This window comes from Pteropus vampyrus, unplaced genomic scaffold (assembly GCF_000151845.1).
Source record: "Pteropus vampyrus isolate Shadow unplaced genomic scaffold, Pvam_2.0 Scaffold510, whole genome shotgun sequence".
Classification (NCBI taxonomy): Eukaryota; Metazoa; Chordata; class Mammalia; order Chiroptera; family Pteropodidae; genus Pteropus; species Pteropus vampyrus.
In genome coordinates this window covers 72,777-88,066 of record NW_011889291.1, presented here as the reverse complement: position 1 = coordinate 88,066, position 15,290 = coordinate 72,777, and the positions used below count along the sequence as shown (strand labels likewise).

The 15,290-nt window shown below is 58.3% G+C and overlaps 3 protein-coding genes across 10 annotated transcripts; 1 reads left to right on the top strand and 2 right to left on the bottom strand.

Annotated features, from left to right (window-relative positions):
• Positions 1-232: 232 nt before the first annotated feature.
• Positions 233-8,511, bottom strand: STXBP2 (syntaxin binding protein 2). 7 transcript variants are annotated; one of them, XM_011383257.2, is made up of 19 exons: positions 8,406-8,511; positions 7,119-7,168; positions 6,766-6,847; positions 6,211-6,287; positions 5,991-6,069; positions 5,800-5,903; positions 5,288-5,436; positions 5,020-5,104; positions 4,801-4,931; positions 4,594-4,701; positions 4,220-4,277; positions 4,028-4,093; positions 3,841-3,921; positions 3,389-3,527; positions 2,804-2,913; positions 1,813-1,908; positions 957-1,042; positions 698-855; positions 233-384 (listed from the first exon to the last, which is right to left on the bottom strand). In XM_011383257.2, exons 1-19 carry the CDS (start codon positions 8,440-8,442, stop codon positions 299-301), a joined length of 1,782 nt encoding a protein of 593 aa, XP_011381559.1. In that variant the 5' UTR covers positions 8,443-8,511; the 3' UTR covers positions 233-298. The 7 variants fall into 7 exon arrangements, with proteins under 7 accessions (XP_011381559.1, XP_023380722.1, XP_023380724.1 ...); XM_023524954.1 differs by having other exon boundaries at positions 6,766-6,923; positions 8,406-8,497; XM_023524956.1 differs by lacking the exon at positions 8,406-8,511 and adding an exon at positions 8,122-8,331 and having other exon boundaries at positions 6,766-6,923.
• Positions 8,512-11,309: 2,798 nt separating this feature from the next.
• PCP2 (Purkinje cell protein 2) lies at positions 11,310-13,512 on the top strand. Of its 2 annotated transcripts, XM_023524958.1 has the most exons (4): positions 11,310-12,234; positions 12,312-12,426; positions 12,715-12,839; positions 13,245-13,512. In XM_023524958.1, exons 1-4 carry the CDS (start codon positions 11,923-11,925, stop codon positions 13,254-13,256), a joined length of 564 nt encoding a protein of 187 aa, XP_023380726.1. In that variant the 5' UTR covers positions 11,310-11,922; the 3' UTR covers positions 13,257-13,512. The 2 variants fall into 2 exon arrangements, with proteins under 2 accessions (XP_023380726.1, XP_023380725.1); XM_023524957.1 differs by having other exon boundaries at positions 12,715-13,512.
• Positions 13,513-13,655: 143 nt separating this feature from the next.
• PET100 (PET100 homolog) lies at positions 13,656-15,266 on the bottom strand. Its single transcript, XM_011383255.2, has 4 exons — positions 15,120-15,266; positions 14,323-14,409; positions 14,126-14,158; positions 13,656-13,804 (listed from the first exon to the last, which is right to left on the bottom strand). The coding sequence occupies exons 1-4, from the start codon at positions 15,144-15,146 to the stop codon at positions 13,721-13,723; spliced, it is 231 nt and encodes a 76-aa protein (XP_011381557.1). The 5' UTR covers positions 15,147-15,266; the 3' UTR covers positions 13,656-13,720.
• Between the last annotated feature and the right edge of the window lie 24 nt (positions 15,267-15,290).

The window sequence follows — 15,290 nt, the reverse complement described above, 5'->3', positions numbered from 1 at the left end:
CCCATGTTTTGAATGGGGAACCCAGCAAGTTGGCCAAGACCTGACAACTAGTCATTCTTGGAGCCAATATTCAAACCAGAGCCCAAGTTCTTAACCTCCAGCCAGCTTCAGACGCCCTCTGGCAGGACGACAGGGAGTGGTGGGGCCTGAGGCACAGGCCAGACAATGGGACCTTGGGAGGCTGGCCAACGACGACAGCTCCTTGGGAAAGAAAGTGAGGTGGACAGCTGGCCCCAGACAGAAAAGAGTTTATTTTTCTGGAAAGGGAAGAGGGCAGGTCAGGGTAGGGGTGGGTGGGTCAAGGCAGGGAAATGTCCTCTAACTTCTGGTCCAGCATCTTCAGGTCGTCCAGGAAGCGGGTTGGGGTGAGGACGTGTGAGGAGCCTGGGCAGCAGGGGACGGGTGGGGAGGTGGGGTTGCTGCCTCGGCCCCTGACACCCCCAAGTCAAGGTCCTCGGGAGACCAAGCCTTGACTCTGAGCACTCCTTAGAAACATAAGGGTCCAAGGCCCAGGAGACCCCTTTCCTGGGAACCCAAGCTCCAGCCCCAGTGAAACCCAAGTGTCCGGCCACCTCCCCTCACTCAGGGTTCTCAGAAACACTAGCCCTGCAGAGGCTCCAGGCTTTGGGGAGCCAGGCATGGGGGAGTCAAGCTCCCAACTCTGCCCAGCCCAGGGATCTTAGTCCTGGCTACTCACCAATGAGCACCTCCCACTTGCCATCAGTGGCCCTGGTCACTTCATAGGCAGCCCTCATCTCTGACATGGCCATGCCACCCACGACATAGACGATAAGCCGGGGCCCTGCCCGCGCCTCCACACCAGCCTTGTTCTTGTGCCAGTGGCCAAAGCGGGCACTGTGTGCGGAGGGATGGGCAGAGGTCAGTACCAGCAGTAGACTCCCCCACCACTCCCCTCACCTAATATGGGCCTGGGCGCCAGTAGGTGGGACCCGCACCTGACAGCAGCCTGGGAGCTGGGTGTGGGGGCAGGGTCAGACACAAAGGGCCACAGTTTGCGGTCCAGCCGGTCCTCCACAGCATCCTGAGGGCCAGATGGAGAGGCTTAGGAGAGAAGCTCCAGGTGATGGGACACAGGCTCTGGAATTCCCTGAGTGTTTCGAGAGCCAAGATCCTGGCAGACAGGAGCTACCATTTGCATCTCTGGCCCCCTGGGGACCCAGGAGTTTGGACTCCCAGATCCCTAGGGACTCAGGAGTCCAGGCCCCCAGCCCTTTGGAAAACCAGGAATCTACAGCCCCTCGGAGACCCAGAAGTCTGAGGCCCCAGCCCTTCAGGGACCCTGGAGCCCAGGCATCCAGGGTCCACAGGGATGGTGGAACCAAGGTCACTGGGTCCCAAAGTGGGTTGAACTGCCAAGACCACTGGGAAGCAGGCAGGAAGCCAGGAAGCTGGACCTCTGGCCTGGTCTTTTTTGCTTCTGCTTTATGTTACCAGGATAGGCAGGGGCTGGTGTGGGGAGGGCGAAGGAGAAAGAGGGGGCTTTCCCAGGGACAAAGGAATAGAAGGGGACAGTGGAGGGGACTAGTGGGTGGAGAAGAAATGAGGCTCCCCCACAAGGGGCCCCTCTGCTGCCCAATTCCTTAGGTGTGCATTGGGGTTCCCCCCTGGCAAAGCAGACCGGATGCTGGGGGATGCCCATAATGAGGGATTTTCCATTAAGCCCTGAGGCTTAGCACCGTGAGCACAAAGGGCGCTGAGCCGCCACCTGGATCAGGGCAAGACTTGGTGGGGGCAGGAGAGGACAGGCCCCAACTCCCACCCTCCCCGTGCCCACCCCCCACCCCACGGCACCTCCATCACATCCTTGATAACTGGGGTCCAACGGGACAGCTGATAGGTGGGCTCCAAACGCTCTCTCCGCTCCAGCCGGCTGGAGGTCCCAGGGCCCTATGGGAGGGGCATGGCAGGCCGGTGGGGGAATTGGGGAAAGGGGGCGGGTCACAGATGGGGCTGGGGGCCCATCTGTCTTGGGGGGTGTTGCAGACAAAAATGGAGAAATAGAACAAAACTACAAAAGGAGGAAGGAAGGAAGGAAGGAAGGAAGGAATGAAGGAAGGAAGGAAGGAAGGGGAAGGAAAGGATGGAAGGGAGGGAGGGAGGGAGGGAAGGAGGGAGGGAGAGAATGAGAGAAAAATATAGAGGCAGTGAGACAAAGAGATGGGACAAAGAGAAAGACAAGGACAGAGAGAATGATGGGGACGTAGATGGGAGGACACAGGGAAATAAGGGAACCAAGAGGTGGGAGACAGGGAGATAGACAGGGGACTGGGAGAGAGATGGGGGACATGAGACAGGCACTGCCCAGCAGTGCAGGCTGGTCAGGGGAGGTGGGATGTGCAGGGCCAGAGAGAGACAGGAAAGGCCATGTGGAGAGCTGAGCACAGGAACTTGCTGTGTGTGTGGGTGCACAGGGGTTCCTCTGAGATGTCCAAGGGCTCAGGGTCGCCTGTGTGCCCTCACCCCGATGCTGGTAATACTGCCATCCACCCTGGGACTCACATGCCACACATTGCACCACTAACAGGACCTGGGCTCTGGGCACACCTCACCCCTCGGCTTATCATGTGATCCATGGTTGGGGACAGCTCTGGTGCTCCCTAGCCCCAAGACCGACCACTGCACAACATTCTCTGTATCCTCAAAACCACACCATAATCTGTAGACCCCAGCTCTGTGATGTGCCCTCCGCCCCCCTGGCCCAGATTCTGATTCAATTCCCTGAAGGCACTGCTGCCCCACACACCTACATTTGCCTTCCACACAGGCTCTGACCCCAGCATACCCCGGGGTTGGTGACGGTGGCCCCCAGCTGTTCAAAGTTCCGGATGAGGCTGCTGTGTGCCTGCACATTGGCGTGCTGGATCAGCTTGGCCAGGTTCTCCTCGCTCACACCTGGCAGGTGGGGGACGGGTGGCTTACATGGGTGGGATTCTCTGGGAGGGTGGGAGGATAGAAGGTAGCCATGTGGGTTCCTCGGCTAAGGGGTGGCACATGAGGAGGTCCCAGGACCTGCAGTGGGGAGGCCCTCAGGACCGAGGAAGCCACTGGAGCTGGTGCAAGGAGGAGTCTTGATGTTAGAATTCTGGGTGGGGAGGAAGCCCAAAGTGGGTAGACTGGGGGTCCCTGGAATTAGTTGAGGAGCCAAGTTTGGAGGAATCATAGATTGAGTTTTCTGTGTCATTGGAGCCCTCATGCCAATTGAGTCAATGAGGGGTACCCCGGGTCAATGGAGGGGTATCTGTGAGGTGTGGTGTGCCTGAGAGGGGGCTTCTCAAGGACAGGGAACTGTGGGGTTGAGAGAGTCCCAGGATCACTGACGACCCTGGTGAATCAGGGGATTCCGAGGCCCTCACTGTCCCCCACACACCGTTCCGTAGGAGGATGTAGAGCAACAGGACCCGGATCTTGTCGTAGGCGGGCACCGCTGCGTCCAGCAGCACCGGCACAATCAGCTTCATGGCGTCCTTGATCTTCTCGCCCTCTGCGTCAGAGCCCATGGCCAAGTCCTATGAGAATTGAAGGTCAGGGGTGCTGTTAGCCATTGGCAGGGGGCTGGGGGCACAGGGCAGGGACAACCCCAGGGTCTTCATCAAGACCTCTGTGACCTGGCTTCATACTCGTACCAGGTCTCTGAAGGTTCCACCCGTCACACAACAAGCCCTGCCCCTCACGCAGGTCCCATGTGTCCACAGACCCCGTCCCCCCGACACAACCACCTCTCCGCAGGCCCCACCTCGCCAAGGTTCCCCCCTCACACACTCCCCCCACCAAAGGCCCTGCCCCTCAGCAGGCCACCCTCTGTCCTGGGTCCGCCCCCACCTGCTCCACACCGCACAGCTTCTCCACCGAGCCCTTGAAGTGCTTCATGCAGTCATCAGCTAAATGCAGGTGTGTAGCATACTGCAGGGCGAGGGGGTGGTGAGGGTAACAGAGACTGAGTCCAGAAGGAGGCACGGAGGCAGTGGGGCTCAAGAGTCGGGGGCACAGGTTCCCTTCCCGCGCTCACCTTGTTCAGCTCCTTCTGGTACTGCGGCATCTTTTTCAGGATGTGGGACAGGTCCTTGATGTTGGCCTGGGGACAGGGATGGTATGAGGTCCCAACTCCAGGTTTGGGATCCACACTGAGGCCCTGTCCCCGCTCTGTAGGGAGTGGGGCTTTCCTCCACAGCTGCCCATCCTGACACAGGCCAGCCCCTACCTGATCGGTGGTCAGCCTCTTGCTCTCACAGAACGTCTTCAGAAGCTCCGTGACCCTCCTAGCAGTGAGGGTGGCAGGGGTGAGGGTGGGGGCTGGTGCCAAAGCTGTAGTTTGAGGGCAGTGTGGGGCTTGCAGAGCTGATGACAGGAGCCGTGGGACACAGGTCCCTGTACCAGGCCACGTGCAAGCCCTCACGGGGACACAGTGGGGATCGGCTGAGGGGTATGGCTTGTAGAGGGGCGTGCTCACAGAGGGAGAAAGGCCCACAGTGGGGGTGGTGATGGTGGTAGTGGGGGTGGTGATGGTGGTTGTGGGGATCCGAGGGAGCTGTGGTGCAGAAGGGCCTATACCCCCAGTGCCCCCCACGCACATACTTAGACACATCCGCGATGTGCATGTGCCGCAGCTCCACCCACAGGTCATCGTCCTCATCCAACAGCACGGCCTTCTCATGGGCCTCGCTCAGCCCGGTGGTCTTGTACCTGCAGAAGGGGGAGACAGGAAGGTCAGGGGCACTGACTGAGGCCCAGGGCCCCTGGTCCATGGTAATGGGGGGAGGGGGCGTTCCGGGGTTCACCCACCTATACGTGTCCTGCTCAATGTTCAGCAGGTCATAGGCCATGGCCTGAAATGTGAGCTCATGAAGCAGCGGGGACACAGGGTCTGCTGCCCGGTCCATGATCAGCAGCTGTGAACGGGTTTTCTCAGGGCCCTGGGGATAGTGGGGGGTGGGCAAGGATGAGGATGCTGACCCCCATGCTGCCTGGGGCCTCGCTCCACCTCCCTAGCACACCACTTACCTCGCCCAGACTGGGAGTGTCTGCCTTGAAGGCGTTCAGCTTGGCCAGGACCGCATGGGCCAGCTGGGCAGTGTCCTCTGGGCCCCTGGGGTGCAGTGGGCAGACACAGGGTGTGTGGTTGGGGAAGGTTAAGCACAGACTGGGGGTCGAGGATGGGGTTAGGGATGGGAGTCATGCAGCAGAGTGAGAACTGGGTTCAGAAGAGAGGTTAAAGGTGAAATGCAAGATGGGGTCAGGGTCGGGGTCAGCATCAGGGTGGGGTCCCCACTTGCGGTAGCGGATGGCTGGGTACTCCTGCAGCGTGGCACAAAGTGTGGCGATCTGCTGGGCCAGTGCCTCGAGCTGCCGTGCCCGTTCGCCTGCCCGGAAGGGGCAGTAGAGGTTGTAGGTGCTGTGGGGGGCATCCAGGGAAAACACCTGGAAGGATACAAGTGCCGGAGCCACCGCTGTAGTGGAGCACCTGCTCAACTCCAGCCGCCAGCACCTGCCACTTCCTGGGGCATCTTCTGGGGCCCACTTTGCCATCCAGGAGGCAGGTACCCCCAACCCATGTCTAGAGGAGATGCAGAAAGACCCCCTCCCCCTTGGGCAGAACTCAGAAGCCTGCTCTACACTGCCCCCTGCAGGTGCCTGCAGTGGTGAGCACATTCCACTCGACGTTGCCTCCTTTTCTTTCTGACTTGCTGTCCCCTTTACTTGTCTCAGAGCTGGCTTCTGAGGGAACCTGGGTTGTTTGGTCACAGACCCCTACTCCCTGCCCGAGTCTAGGATGGGCTGTACCTGGGCCTCGTAGGGGAGGAAGGCAAGGTGGATCTCTTTCAGCGTCTTGACCACCTTTGCCAGACGGGAGCGACCCAGCTCACTGAACAGGGGCTCGGGGCAGGCTAGGGCAGGCAAGAGGAAGCATCAGGGCAGAGCTGCCCCCATGTCCCCTGGCCCCAACCCCCACTCCTCCGGCTCTCCTCACTCACTGTCTGTGAAGAAGACATGTGCTGCTTTGTAGGTGAAGGTCGGGGTCCCCCGGAAGTCTGCGATCAGGGCCTGCACCGACTAGGGAATGGAGATCACTCTCCAGGCCTGGCCTTGCACCCCCAACCTGTCCGTCCTCTGCCCAGGCCTCCCAGCCACTGCCTGTGCCCCCATACACATGCAGACGTACATTCACACACTCACTCACGCTCACGTAGGCACCTTCTCTGTGGGGCTCAACAAATAAATGGCCTCCAGGCTAGGGATGGGTTCTCGCCGCTTGTTGATGTCCTCAACAACTAGCAAGAACAGAGGAAGAGACACATGAAGGTGGCGCTGGGGTCGGGGCACATGGCGAGTTCCAGACATGGGCAGGTTTCTACATATCTAGTATCACACAGTCATACCCCTGGGGGCCTCCCATAGAAAACTACGCATTCTGGGGTCCCCACACTGAGTTTGCCCTGAGGGTCCTATACAAGGTTCCATACACAGGGGCTGCACAGCTGGAGAGGCTGACCCCTAGGGGGCTGCAACCAAGAGTCCTTTGTGGGAGGTCTGCCCATCTTGGGCTCCCACACTCAGGTTGCCCGACTGGGGAATGTACTTGGGAGGGTGACATGCTCCTGGCTGTCTACGCAGGGAGCTGCATCCTTGGGGTTCCTGGACAATTTGAGGAGATCCAACATTCAGGGGCTGTGCCCCATGGGTCCCATGTTTGGGAGGTCCCACATGCAGGTCCCATCTGGGGAGCACTGGGTGGGGGTGTCCACTCACTGGTGATGCCCTCAGCCAGGATGTCTGACATCTTGCAGCAGGACGACAAGATGCGCATGCTTGGGTGGTCCATGATGAGCACCTGTCCAGATGGACGGACAGATGGACCGATGGACAGACAAGTCGGTAGGAGAGGCCGTAGCTGCCCTGAGGTGAGGCTGGGGCGGTGGGCAGAACTGAGGGCTTCAACAGCTAGCTGGACGGGAAGGAGGGGCCAGGACCCCACCCCATCCCAGAGCTGCCCACAGATCCCACCCTGTGGACCTGAATGAAGCCTCCACAGTGAGTTTGAAGGGGTCTCACATTCAGGGCCCCCATGTAAGTTTGGACAAAGCATTCTGCCTCACCCCTACCTTCCACTCCCCATCCTTTTTGACACTCCGAATGACTCCGCTCAGAATTTCTGTAGGGAGAGAGGGGTGGGCTATGGATGCTGGGTCATCTGGTCCCATCACCCCCAAACCTGGACCACTGCCTGAACTTCCATCTTAACTCCTGTTTATTCATCCCCACCCCCACCCCCCACTCTGTGATGCAGCTCCTGGTGTCACTCCCAATTTACAGACAGGGAAACTGAGGTTCAGAGAGAGCAGGTCACTAGACTAAGCACCCTTGAGGCCTAAGTGGCCCAATGATTGGGGTATAAATAGCCGCCGGATAAATACGCTTTAAATGAACAACAACTGGAAAGCCAGGGCTCCATACAGGTCTTCCTGCCTTCAGAACGAGACTCTCGGCTTCCCCATGGGCTACCTCGAGTCCTCCTGGCGTGGCTTCAGCCAGACGATCCCCCGCATTCCACCACTATCAGTTTTCACTGGTCTAGAATACAGGACCCTTGGTCTCCAGCTCTGAAATGTGCCTGGCTGTGGTCATTCCATCAACCTCCAACCTCAGTTTCCTCAACTGTAAAATGGAATCAATGGCTTTCCCATCCCCCCATCAACCCCCACATACGAGGCTCCTTTTTTAGTTGAAGTGCTGGAGGTTTGAGCCACATTCTGCCCTACCCCGCGGAAGTAGTGGGGAGAAGGAACCGGGGGGCCCCGCCCTGCCAGAGTGTCAATGCCCACTGTTATCAGGAACTCCAGGGCGGAAGGAGCAGCTAAGGCCGGAACTACTCGAGATGCGGGCGGGGACGATCTCCACCCTTCCTCCAAGAACCCGGCCTCAGTGGCCTGGACGCTTGAGTCCTCAGGCTGCATGAGGCTCTTGGGGACCGAGCAGAGCAAGGCGTCCCCCACCCCTGGACCTGAACACGCCCAGTGAGCTTTCACAGCACCTAGGGTCGCTTATCAGCGTACCCAGCCCAGCCCCAGTCTGCAGCATGAAGCCCCAAGAATCCAGCTCAGAGACCTGGCAGTCCGGACGTCCTGCTATGCACGCTAGGGGGCCCAGGAATTCGGGCCCCGGCACCTGTCTGGGCCACCCCTAGCGTCCAGTCTGCCAACTTCGTTCGGCTCCGACGCGGGAGAGCCGGGACGTCCAGCTAGAACCGAGTCTTCACCCGCCCCCTCGAGGGTCAGGTCTCGACGCCCAGCCCGGCCCCCAACTCCCCGCCGCCGGGGTTCCAGAGTCCATTCGCCCCCGATCCCCGACCCCCCGGGGACGCATGAGTTCAGCCCGGGGGTGACACTCACTTTCCCCCACCACCGCCTTCAGCCCCAGGGGCGCCATCTTTCTCAAGGGGCTCCGCCGCCGCTTCCGGGTCTGTCCCCAGGTGGGGGCGTGGTCCCGCGCGTCATCCACGTGGACCCCGCCCCGCGGGGCCTGGCCCCGCCCCCCGGGCACCCGGCCCCGCTCCGCGGTGGGTTCCGGGGAAAGGTCGGTCCCTCGTAGAGTGGACGAGGGGATATATCTAAGCAGACGGGCACCAAGTCGCTGGAGGAGCCCATCCGACGACGAGCTCACAGACGCGAGCTCAGACACACTTCTCCTGCTGCGCGCAGCGAGAAAGTGAGATTGCAGAGTAATAATAACCCGTAATCTTCCCCAGGCAAAGCCGGCACCCTGTCAGAAGTTCCTCCGAGACTGAGTAGTGTGTTCACACGTGGCCGCGGGGCCACAAACCTATGACCCTTTTGCCTTTTGTACCCCAGAGTTTAGCAGCAGCAGCAAGCTCTGGCAACATTGTATAAACTCAGGAGGTGGTCTGGAGGGGGAGTTGGAGCTAAGCCGGCACCCGCTGTGTGCCAGGGACCTGTGCCAGATTCTCACTCGATCCTTCTACAGACCCTGACAGGGAGTGCGGTACAGAAAATGAAATGTGGGCTCAGTGGGGCCCCCTGTCCAAGGCCGCATGCATGATGGGTAGGCCTATTGGGGTCTGAAGGAATGCTCCTCACAGCCTTGTTCTCACCGTGTGCACACACCCTCACAGGCAACAGTCACATTTGTAGGCTGATACACGTGTGGGTTTGAGTGGCATGCTCAACTGCTGGCACAGTCACACACACCTCAATTCCCATTCGACCCGAAATTCCATGGCCTGTTTCTACTGTGCGCCAGCAAAGGGCCGACATTCTGTCATAGGCTGGGCACAGGCCAGCAGCACTCACAAAATGAGATCCCGTATTTAACATGTGAGGCACGGGTTTGAAGGCAGAGTTATGAACTGGGTCTTTTATTTAGTGTTTATTTAGTCAGCCAGATGCCAGTCTTTCTGCCACTTACATGGGACAGACAACAGAAGGTCTGCCACGTGGCACTTACGGTTGACTTCAGGAGGGAGGGGATAGAAAATAATCAATTCTGCCTTAAAGGAAATTAACGATGATAGGCTAGCAAGTGCCCTGTCAGGGGTGCTTTACTGGGGGTGGCACCAGAGGACCTCTCTGAGGGGGTGGCCTTCAGACTTAACCCTGAATGACATCAAGGAGCAGCTATGCAGGGGTCCAGGAAGAGAAGGGCAGGAGATGAGACTGGAGTTAGCGGTGGTAGTGGGGTGATGGTGGGAAGTGGGCCCGGGCAGGAGGTGAGGTTGGACGAGTTCCAGAGGCCAGACTTCTGTGGGACAAGGTAGGACTAACCCAGTCTGATCTTCCTGGAATTGAGAGGTTCTAGGGATGCAGGGCTCTCAGTGATAAAACTAGGACAGTGCCAGGCAAAACCAGTCCCAGATAGGAATTTTTCTCCCTCCCTCCTTCCTCATCCCTTCCTTTCTTTCCATCATTTTCTCTTTCCTTCTTCTTTTTTCCTTCCTCCCTCCCTTCCTTCTTTCCTTTTCTTTCACAGCTTTATTAAGATATAATTCGCATACCATTACAATCAGCCTACAGAGGGTGTATAATTAAATGCACTTAGCATATTCAGTTGTGCATCCATCATCAGTCCATTCTAGAACATTGCCATTGCCTCCAAGGTGTTTGGGTTTTCTCCTGAGGACGATGAGGACCAAGGGAGAGTTCTGAGCAGGGAAAAGGAGGGGACCCCTGCAGCTCCTGGGGGGAAAGGATGAATTGCAGGGGCCAAGGAGGGAGCTGGGATATGGTGAGGAAGCTGGGACCACCTCTAGCTTCTCAGCCTGTCCACTGGAGGTGAGAGTCTATAAGGCCAACCACCTCCCACTATACTCGGTGAGGGTGACCAGGCTTTTCTGTTGTTATAGGCTGAATGGTGTCCTGCCTCCAAAAAACTTGTTGAAGTCCTAACCCCCAAGAACTCAGAATGTGACCTTATTCAGAAATAGTGTGGTTGCGGATGAATTAAGATGAGGTCATACTGCAGTAGGGTGTGTCGCTAATGCAACATAACTGGTGTCATGTCTTATGACAGCCACGTGAAGACAAAGACACACAGAGAACGTCATGGAATGACAAAGGCAGAAATTGAAGTACCGTTGCTGTAAGCCAAAAAACACTGAGGTCTGCCAGCAGCCATTAGGAGTCAGGAGGCGAGGAAAGGACCCTCCCCTATAGGTTTCAGGAGTGCGGGCCTGCCAACACCTCGACGTCAGACTTCTGGCCTCCAGAACTGTGACAATACACGTCTGTTGCTCTAAACCACCTAGTTTGTGACATATTGTTAAGGAAACCCCAGAAAACTAATACTTCTGTGACAGAGCAGGACATCACATTGGCATTGACGACTTGGGGCCATGGAGAGGGTGTGAACATGGACCATGAATGGGGGAGGGCTGCCTAGAGAGGACTAAGCTCTGTGCTTAGGCAGGGGTGGTGACAGTGGCCCATTTATTCTGAGAAGAAACTTTAACTGGTTTCCAGAAAGACATCTTAGGGAGGGGATGGGGTGTGGGTGGGGTCCTCCCAGCAGCATCTTCTCTCAGGGTGCTGAGGGAAAGCCACAGCTGCTCAGGGGAGAGGGTGGGGGCAAGATCAGAGGAGACAGCTCAACTTGGCATTGGTGGCGGGTAGACAGATCCCAGACCTTGTCTTGGGGCCTATGGGGGACAACCAGATCCAGGGACAGTGAGTAGGGGGAGAGGTGGCCAGGAGACAGAGATGCAGCTAGGCTGGCTGGTGGTGCGTACAGTGTCTTCAGGTCCAGCTTCCCTTCCCCTGCAGATGGCAACTGCCTTCCTGTAGGGTGAGACCATTCTGCACTGCTTCCCGCTGGTGGGCTGCAGACCCCACGCAAGCTACCCTGTTGGCCTGTCCTCTCCCAATGGGGCCCAGCCAGCCCCAACTCCCCACTGGGGGAACACTGCTCTGGCCTGCTACTGTACCCACCTGAGAGTTCTTGGGGCCCAGTGAGTCCTGCTGGGTCAGCAAGGTCCCAACCCAGGTCGCCCAGCCTCCTACCCCGACAGCAGTCCCAGCATCACACGGCAAAAACAATTATCTGGATCATCTTTATGGGGCTTAAGCCTGGGTGGGAGCAGATGGGGTGTGAGCTGGGGATTTGGGGCTGGGTACCCACTCCCCCCACATCCCAGTCTTTTAAAAAGCCTTCTCTGGCACGGGGCCGGGCCAGAGGCCAGCAGAGAAGTGGACAGGCCCAAGGAGCAGGGACAAGGATGGACCAGGAAGAGAAGGTAGATGGGGGTTTGGCCCCCTACATCAAGGTAAGCAGGCCCCACCCCTAAACCCCAACTCCTCGAGCTGCAAATGACAAGACTAGTTTGTAGGGCACCTAATTAGCGATTGAGTCTCCTGGGCCCCCTGGCCCAGTTTGCTGCCTAAGGAGGTGCTGGTGGGAATGAGGGTCTCAGTACCTGATCCAGACCAAGGGCAGGGGTCAGAGCTCTCGGTGATGGTCCCTGTGAGATGGAGGAATGCTGGGACTCGGGGGTGGCCCCTGAGATATTTCCCTGGCTGGTGTCCCAGCCCCCAGGCCACCCTGCAGTCGGGCCTCAATCTAGGACGGCAGGACACCAGCAGCCTCTCCCTTGAGGCGGCACCACGTGAAGTGGCACCGCTGGCTGGGGCCCAGGAGCTGGGACTGGGAAGGGGACTCGTGTCTCATTCAAAGCGGCATTGCAGAGCTGCATGCACATCAGCAGGGACTATGGTGAGAGCCGAGGAGACGGGGAGGGCAGCATGGCAGCTGGTGAGGGGCCGGCTGAACCTGGTCTGTCTGTCCACCAGGCGGGCTCCCCAGACCAAGAGGGCTTCTTCCAACTGCTGAGCCATGTGCAGGGCGACCGAATGGAGGAGCAGCGCTGCTCGCTGCAGGCAGAGCCAGGAACAACTTCCGAGAGCCGTGAGAGTGGGCAGTGGGGTGTATGGGGGTGGTGTGATTTCTGAGGATCGTGGTGTATGGTTAGGGTGTAGGGGCACAGGGCGAGTGACCGCCTGGGGAGCCTGTGTGCAAGAGTCTGGGAGAGTGAACAGGCAACTGGGGATCTGGGATGCCTGTGGGTCTGGGAACAAGGGGTGGCAGGGGGGAGGTGAGCATGCTTCCTGGAGAATGTGAGTGGGGGAAAGGGATGGGCTGTGTTCCCTGGAATCTGTGTATGTGTTGATCCCCACCTGTCTCTGCTCCACGCAGAGAGTGGCCCTGCACCAGAGATGGACAGTCTCATGGACATGGTGGCCAGCACCCAGGGCCGCCGCATGGATGACCAGCGAGTGACAGTCAGTGCCCTGCCTGGCTTCCAGCCTGTGGGTCCCAAGGTAGGTTATGTTCTGCTGGGGCTGAGGAGAGAGCAACCAGGCGGAGCCCCCAACCCCGGCCTCCCACCCCAAGCCTGATGGGAATCTCTACCCCTGTTTATCATGTGCCACCTTGTGCCCCTGCCAGTCACAAGGTCCTGGTCAATACAATACCCGACTTCAGACAGGAAGATGAAGGCCCAGACAGGACCAAGAGGTTCCCAAGGTCATGCAGGGGGCATATTAATGTCAGAGCCACGGCTGGAACTCATGGTTCCTACCCCCACGACTGATGATTTTAGGGCGGCCAGAGAGAACAGAAGCCCCTTTCTGGCAAAGCACCTCCAGGGAGGAAGGCACACGAACTCATGCACAGGACACATCCATACACTCAGATGTGTCCATGTCACATGTAATCATGCACAGATTGGGTTCTAACCAAGACTCCAGTGGGATCCCCAAGACCCCCACCTCACACCCAAATAACACCCTAAGCAATGAGTAACTAAGGTATGTAGAAGCTCGGGGATGGTCGGGGCAGATGATGGGAGGTAGGACACTGGTTCCCATGGGCACTCTCCCTCCATTGTTTGTGTCACTTCTGGCCGGCGCTGCCTTGGACCCTCCCTCTGGCTGACCCCTCTTCATCTGCAGGATGGAGTGCAGAAACGAGCTGGGACCCTCAGTCCCCAACCTCTTCTCGCCCCTCAGGACCCGACTGCTCTCAGCTTCCGTCGGAACAGCAGTCCCCAGCCCCAGACACAAGCCCCCTGAGGGCTTGAGCTGTCCTGGGTCCCACTCAGGCCCCCCCCAAAAGCACACAATAAAACACTTCCATGAGCAACAAATGAGTGTGTGTTATTTCATGGGTGGAGGGGCTGGGACTTAGGCACTTGGAGGCCTCAGGAGCTCTGCTGGGCAGCGCGAAGGAGTTTCTCCTCCCGCTGCTTCCGTAGCCTCTCTTTGAATTCTTCTAGCTCTCGGCGCTAAGGGTGGGGAAGGGGTATGATGGGAAGGAAGGAGGGGGGCACATACCTCAGGGCCTGGACCCCTCTCCCACCACTCTGCCCCATACTGTCCCAGGCCGCGACTTCAGAGTAATTCAGTGTCTACACTTGAAGCCCTGTGCCAATTACAAGCAGGGTCCAAGTGTGTGGGTCAGCTTCATCCTTCAGGGAGAGGACTGTAAGGGAACCACATGCTCCTCTGCTCTCAGTTCCCTGGGTAACGTTTTCATTGAACCCATCATAACCACAGGGACCCAGGTCCCTCTGTCCCTCTGGTGGGAGGAACAATGTGTCACTCACCTGGTCCTCCTTCTCAGGTGGCCACAACTCCCTCTGTAGGGACAAAGTCACAGATGAGCCAGGTGCCTCCAGAGCTGCACACCCAGGGCAGGTCGGCTCATGAGAGGCAGACATGGGTCCCCAGCAGGTTGGTGCCTGATGCCCTCCCCCTCCCCCTCCTCCTGCAATGAGCCCTTGAACACTCTCTCTGTGCCCACCTTGCGCTGTACGACATAGTCCTCAAACCACTTGGCCTGATTGGCAATCCAGAACATAGCCACAGGGAAGGTGAGGTAGAGTGTCATCTGAAAGAGGGAGGTGATGAGCAGAGCCAGGGATAACCCCTCTCCTCCAATTTGCAGAGGTTGCTCAGGGCCTGGAAGACAACACCCCCCTCCCCCTGGCAGAGCCCAGGGGCTCCTCCTCAGGGCCCCCCCAAGAACCCCAGGATTATGGGAGTCTAGCCCCCATAATCCAAGAGACCTTATTTCTGAAAGCTCCTGAGTCTGAGAGACTCCCTCTCAAAGACACACACACACACACACACACACACACACACACACACACACACACTCTGACCCTGGGGGCATAGGAGCTCCTACTACAATCATAGGCATCTCTGTGGGACTTCATTACCCCCGCCCCACAAGTCAGATTCGGGGACACCCCAAACCCCTCATTCTTCAGAGTCTACTCCCCTAGTCTAGAAGTCTCCCTATCAGAGACACACAGCCACCCATCCTGAACCCAAGAGCTCCTTTAGAGTCTGGAACCTTCCTTCTTAAAGCCCTCTCCCCAGATCACCACTCTCAGAGGCCCTTCCTCAAACCAGCCTGCCCGGAGCCTCCCCTACTAACCCGGCGCCGCCCCACTCTGGATTTCCAACCCTAAAGAGCCTTCTCAAATCTCAGGATCTTTCTCCCCAGAGCGCCCTCTCTTGGAATCCCCCCTTTTCAAAGCCTCCTTCGCAGATACAAGAAGACGCTCCCGCCCACCCTCTCCAGTGCCCACTGACCCGAAACACCTCCAGCTTCACCCCCATTTCGCAACTGCGAGGCTAAAAGCCGCTTCCGCCTAAAGCCCACCCTCCACCAGCGCAGCCTCTGCTTGGGAATTCGCGGGACCCAACACTGAAGCTGATTGGCCGACGAGCTCCTGGGTGACGTCATCTTCGGACTCCGACTCT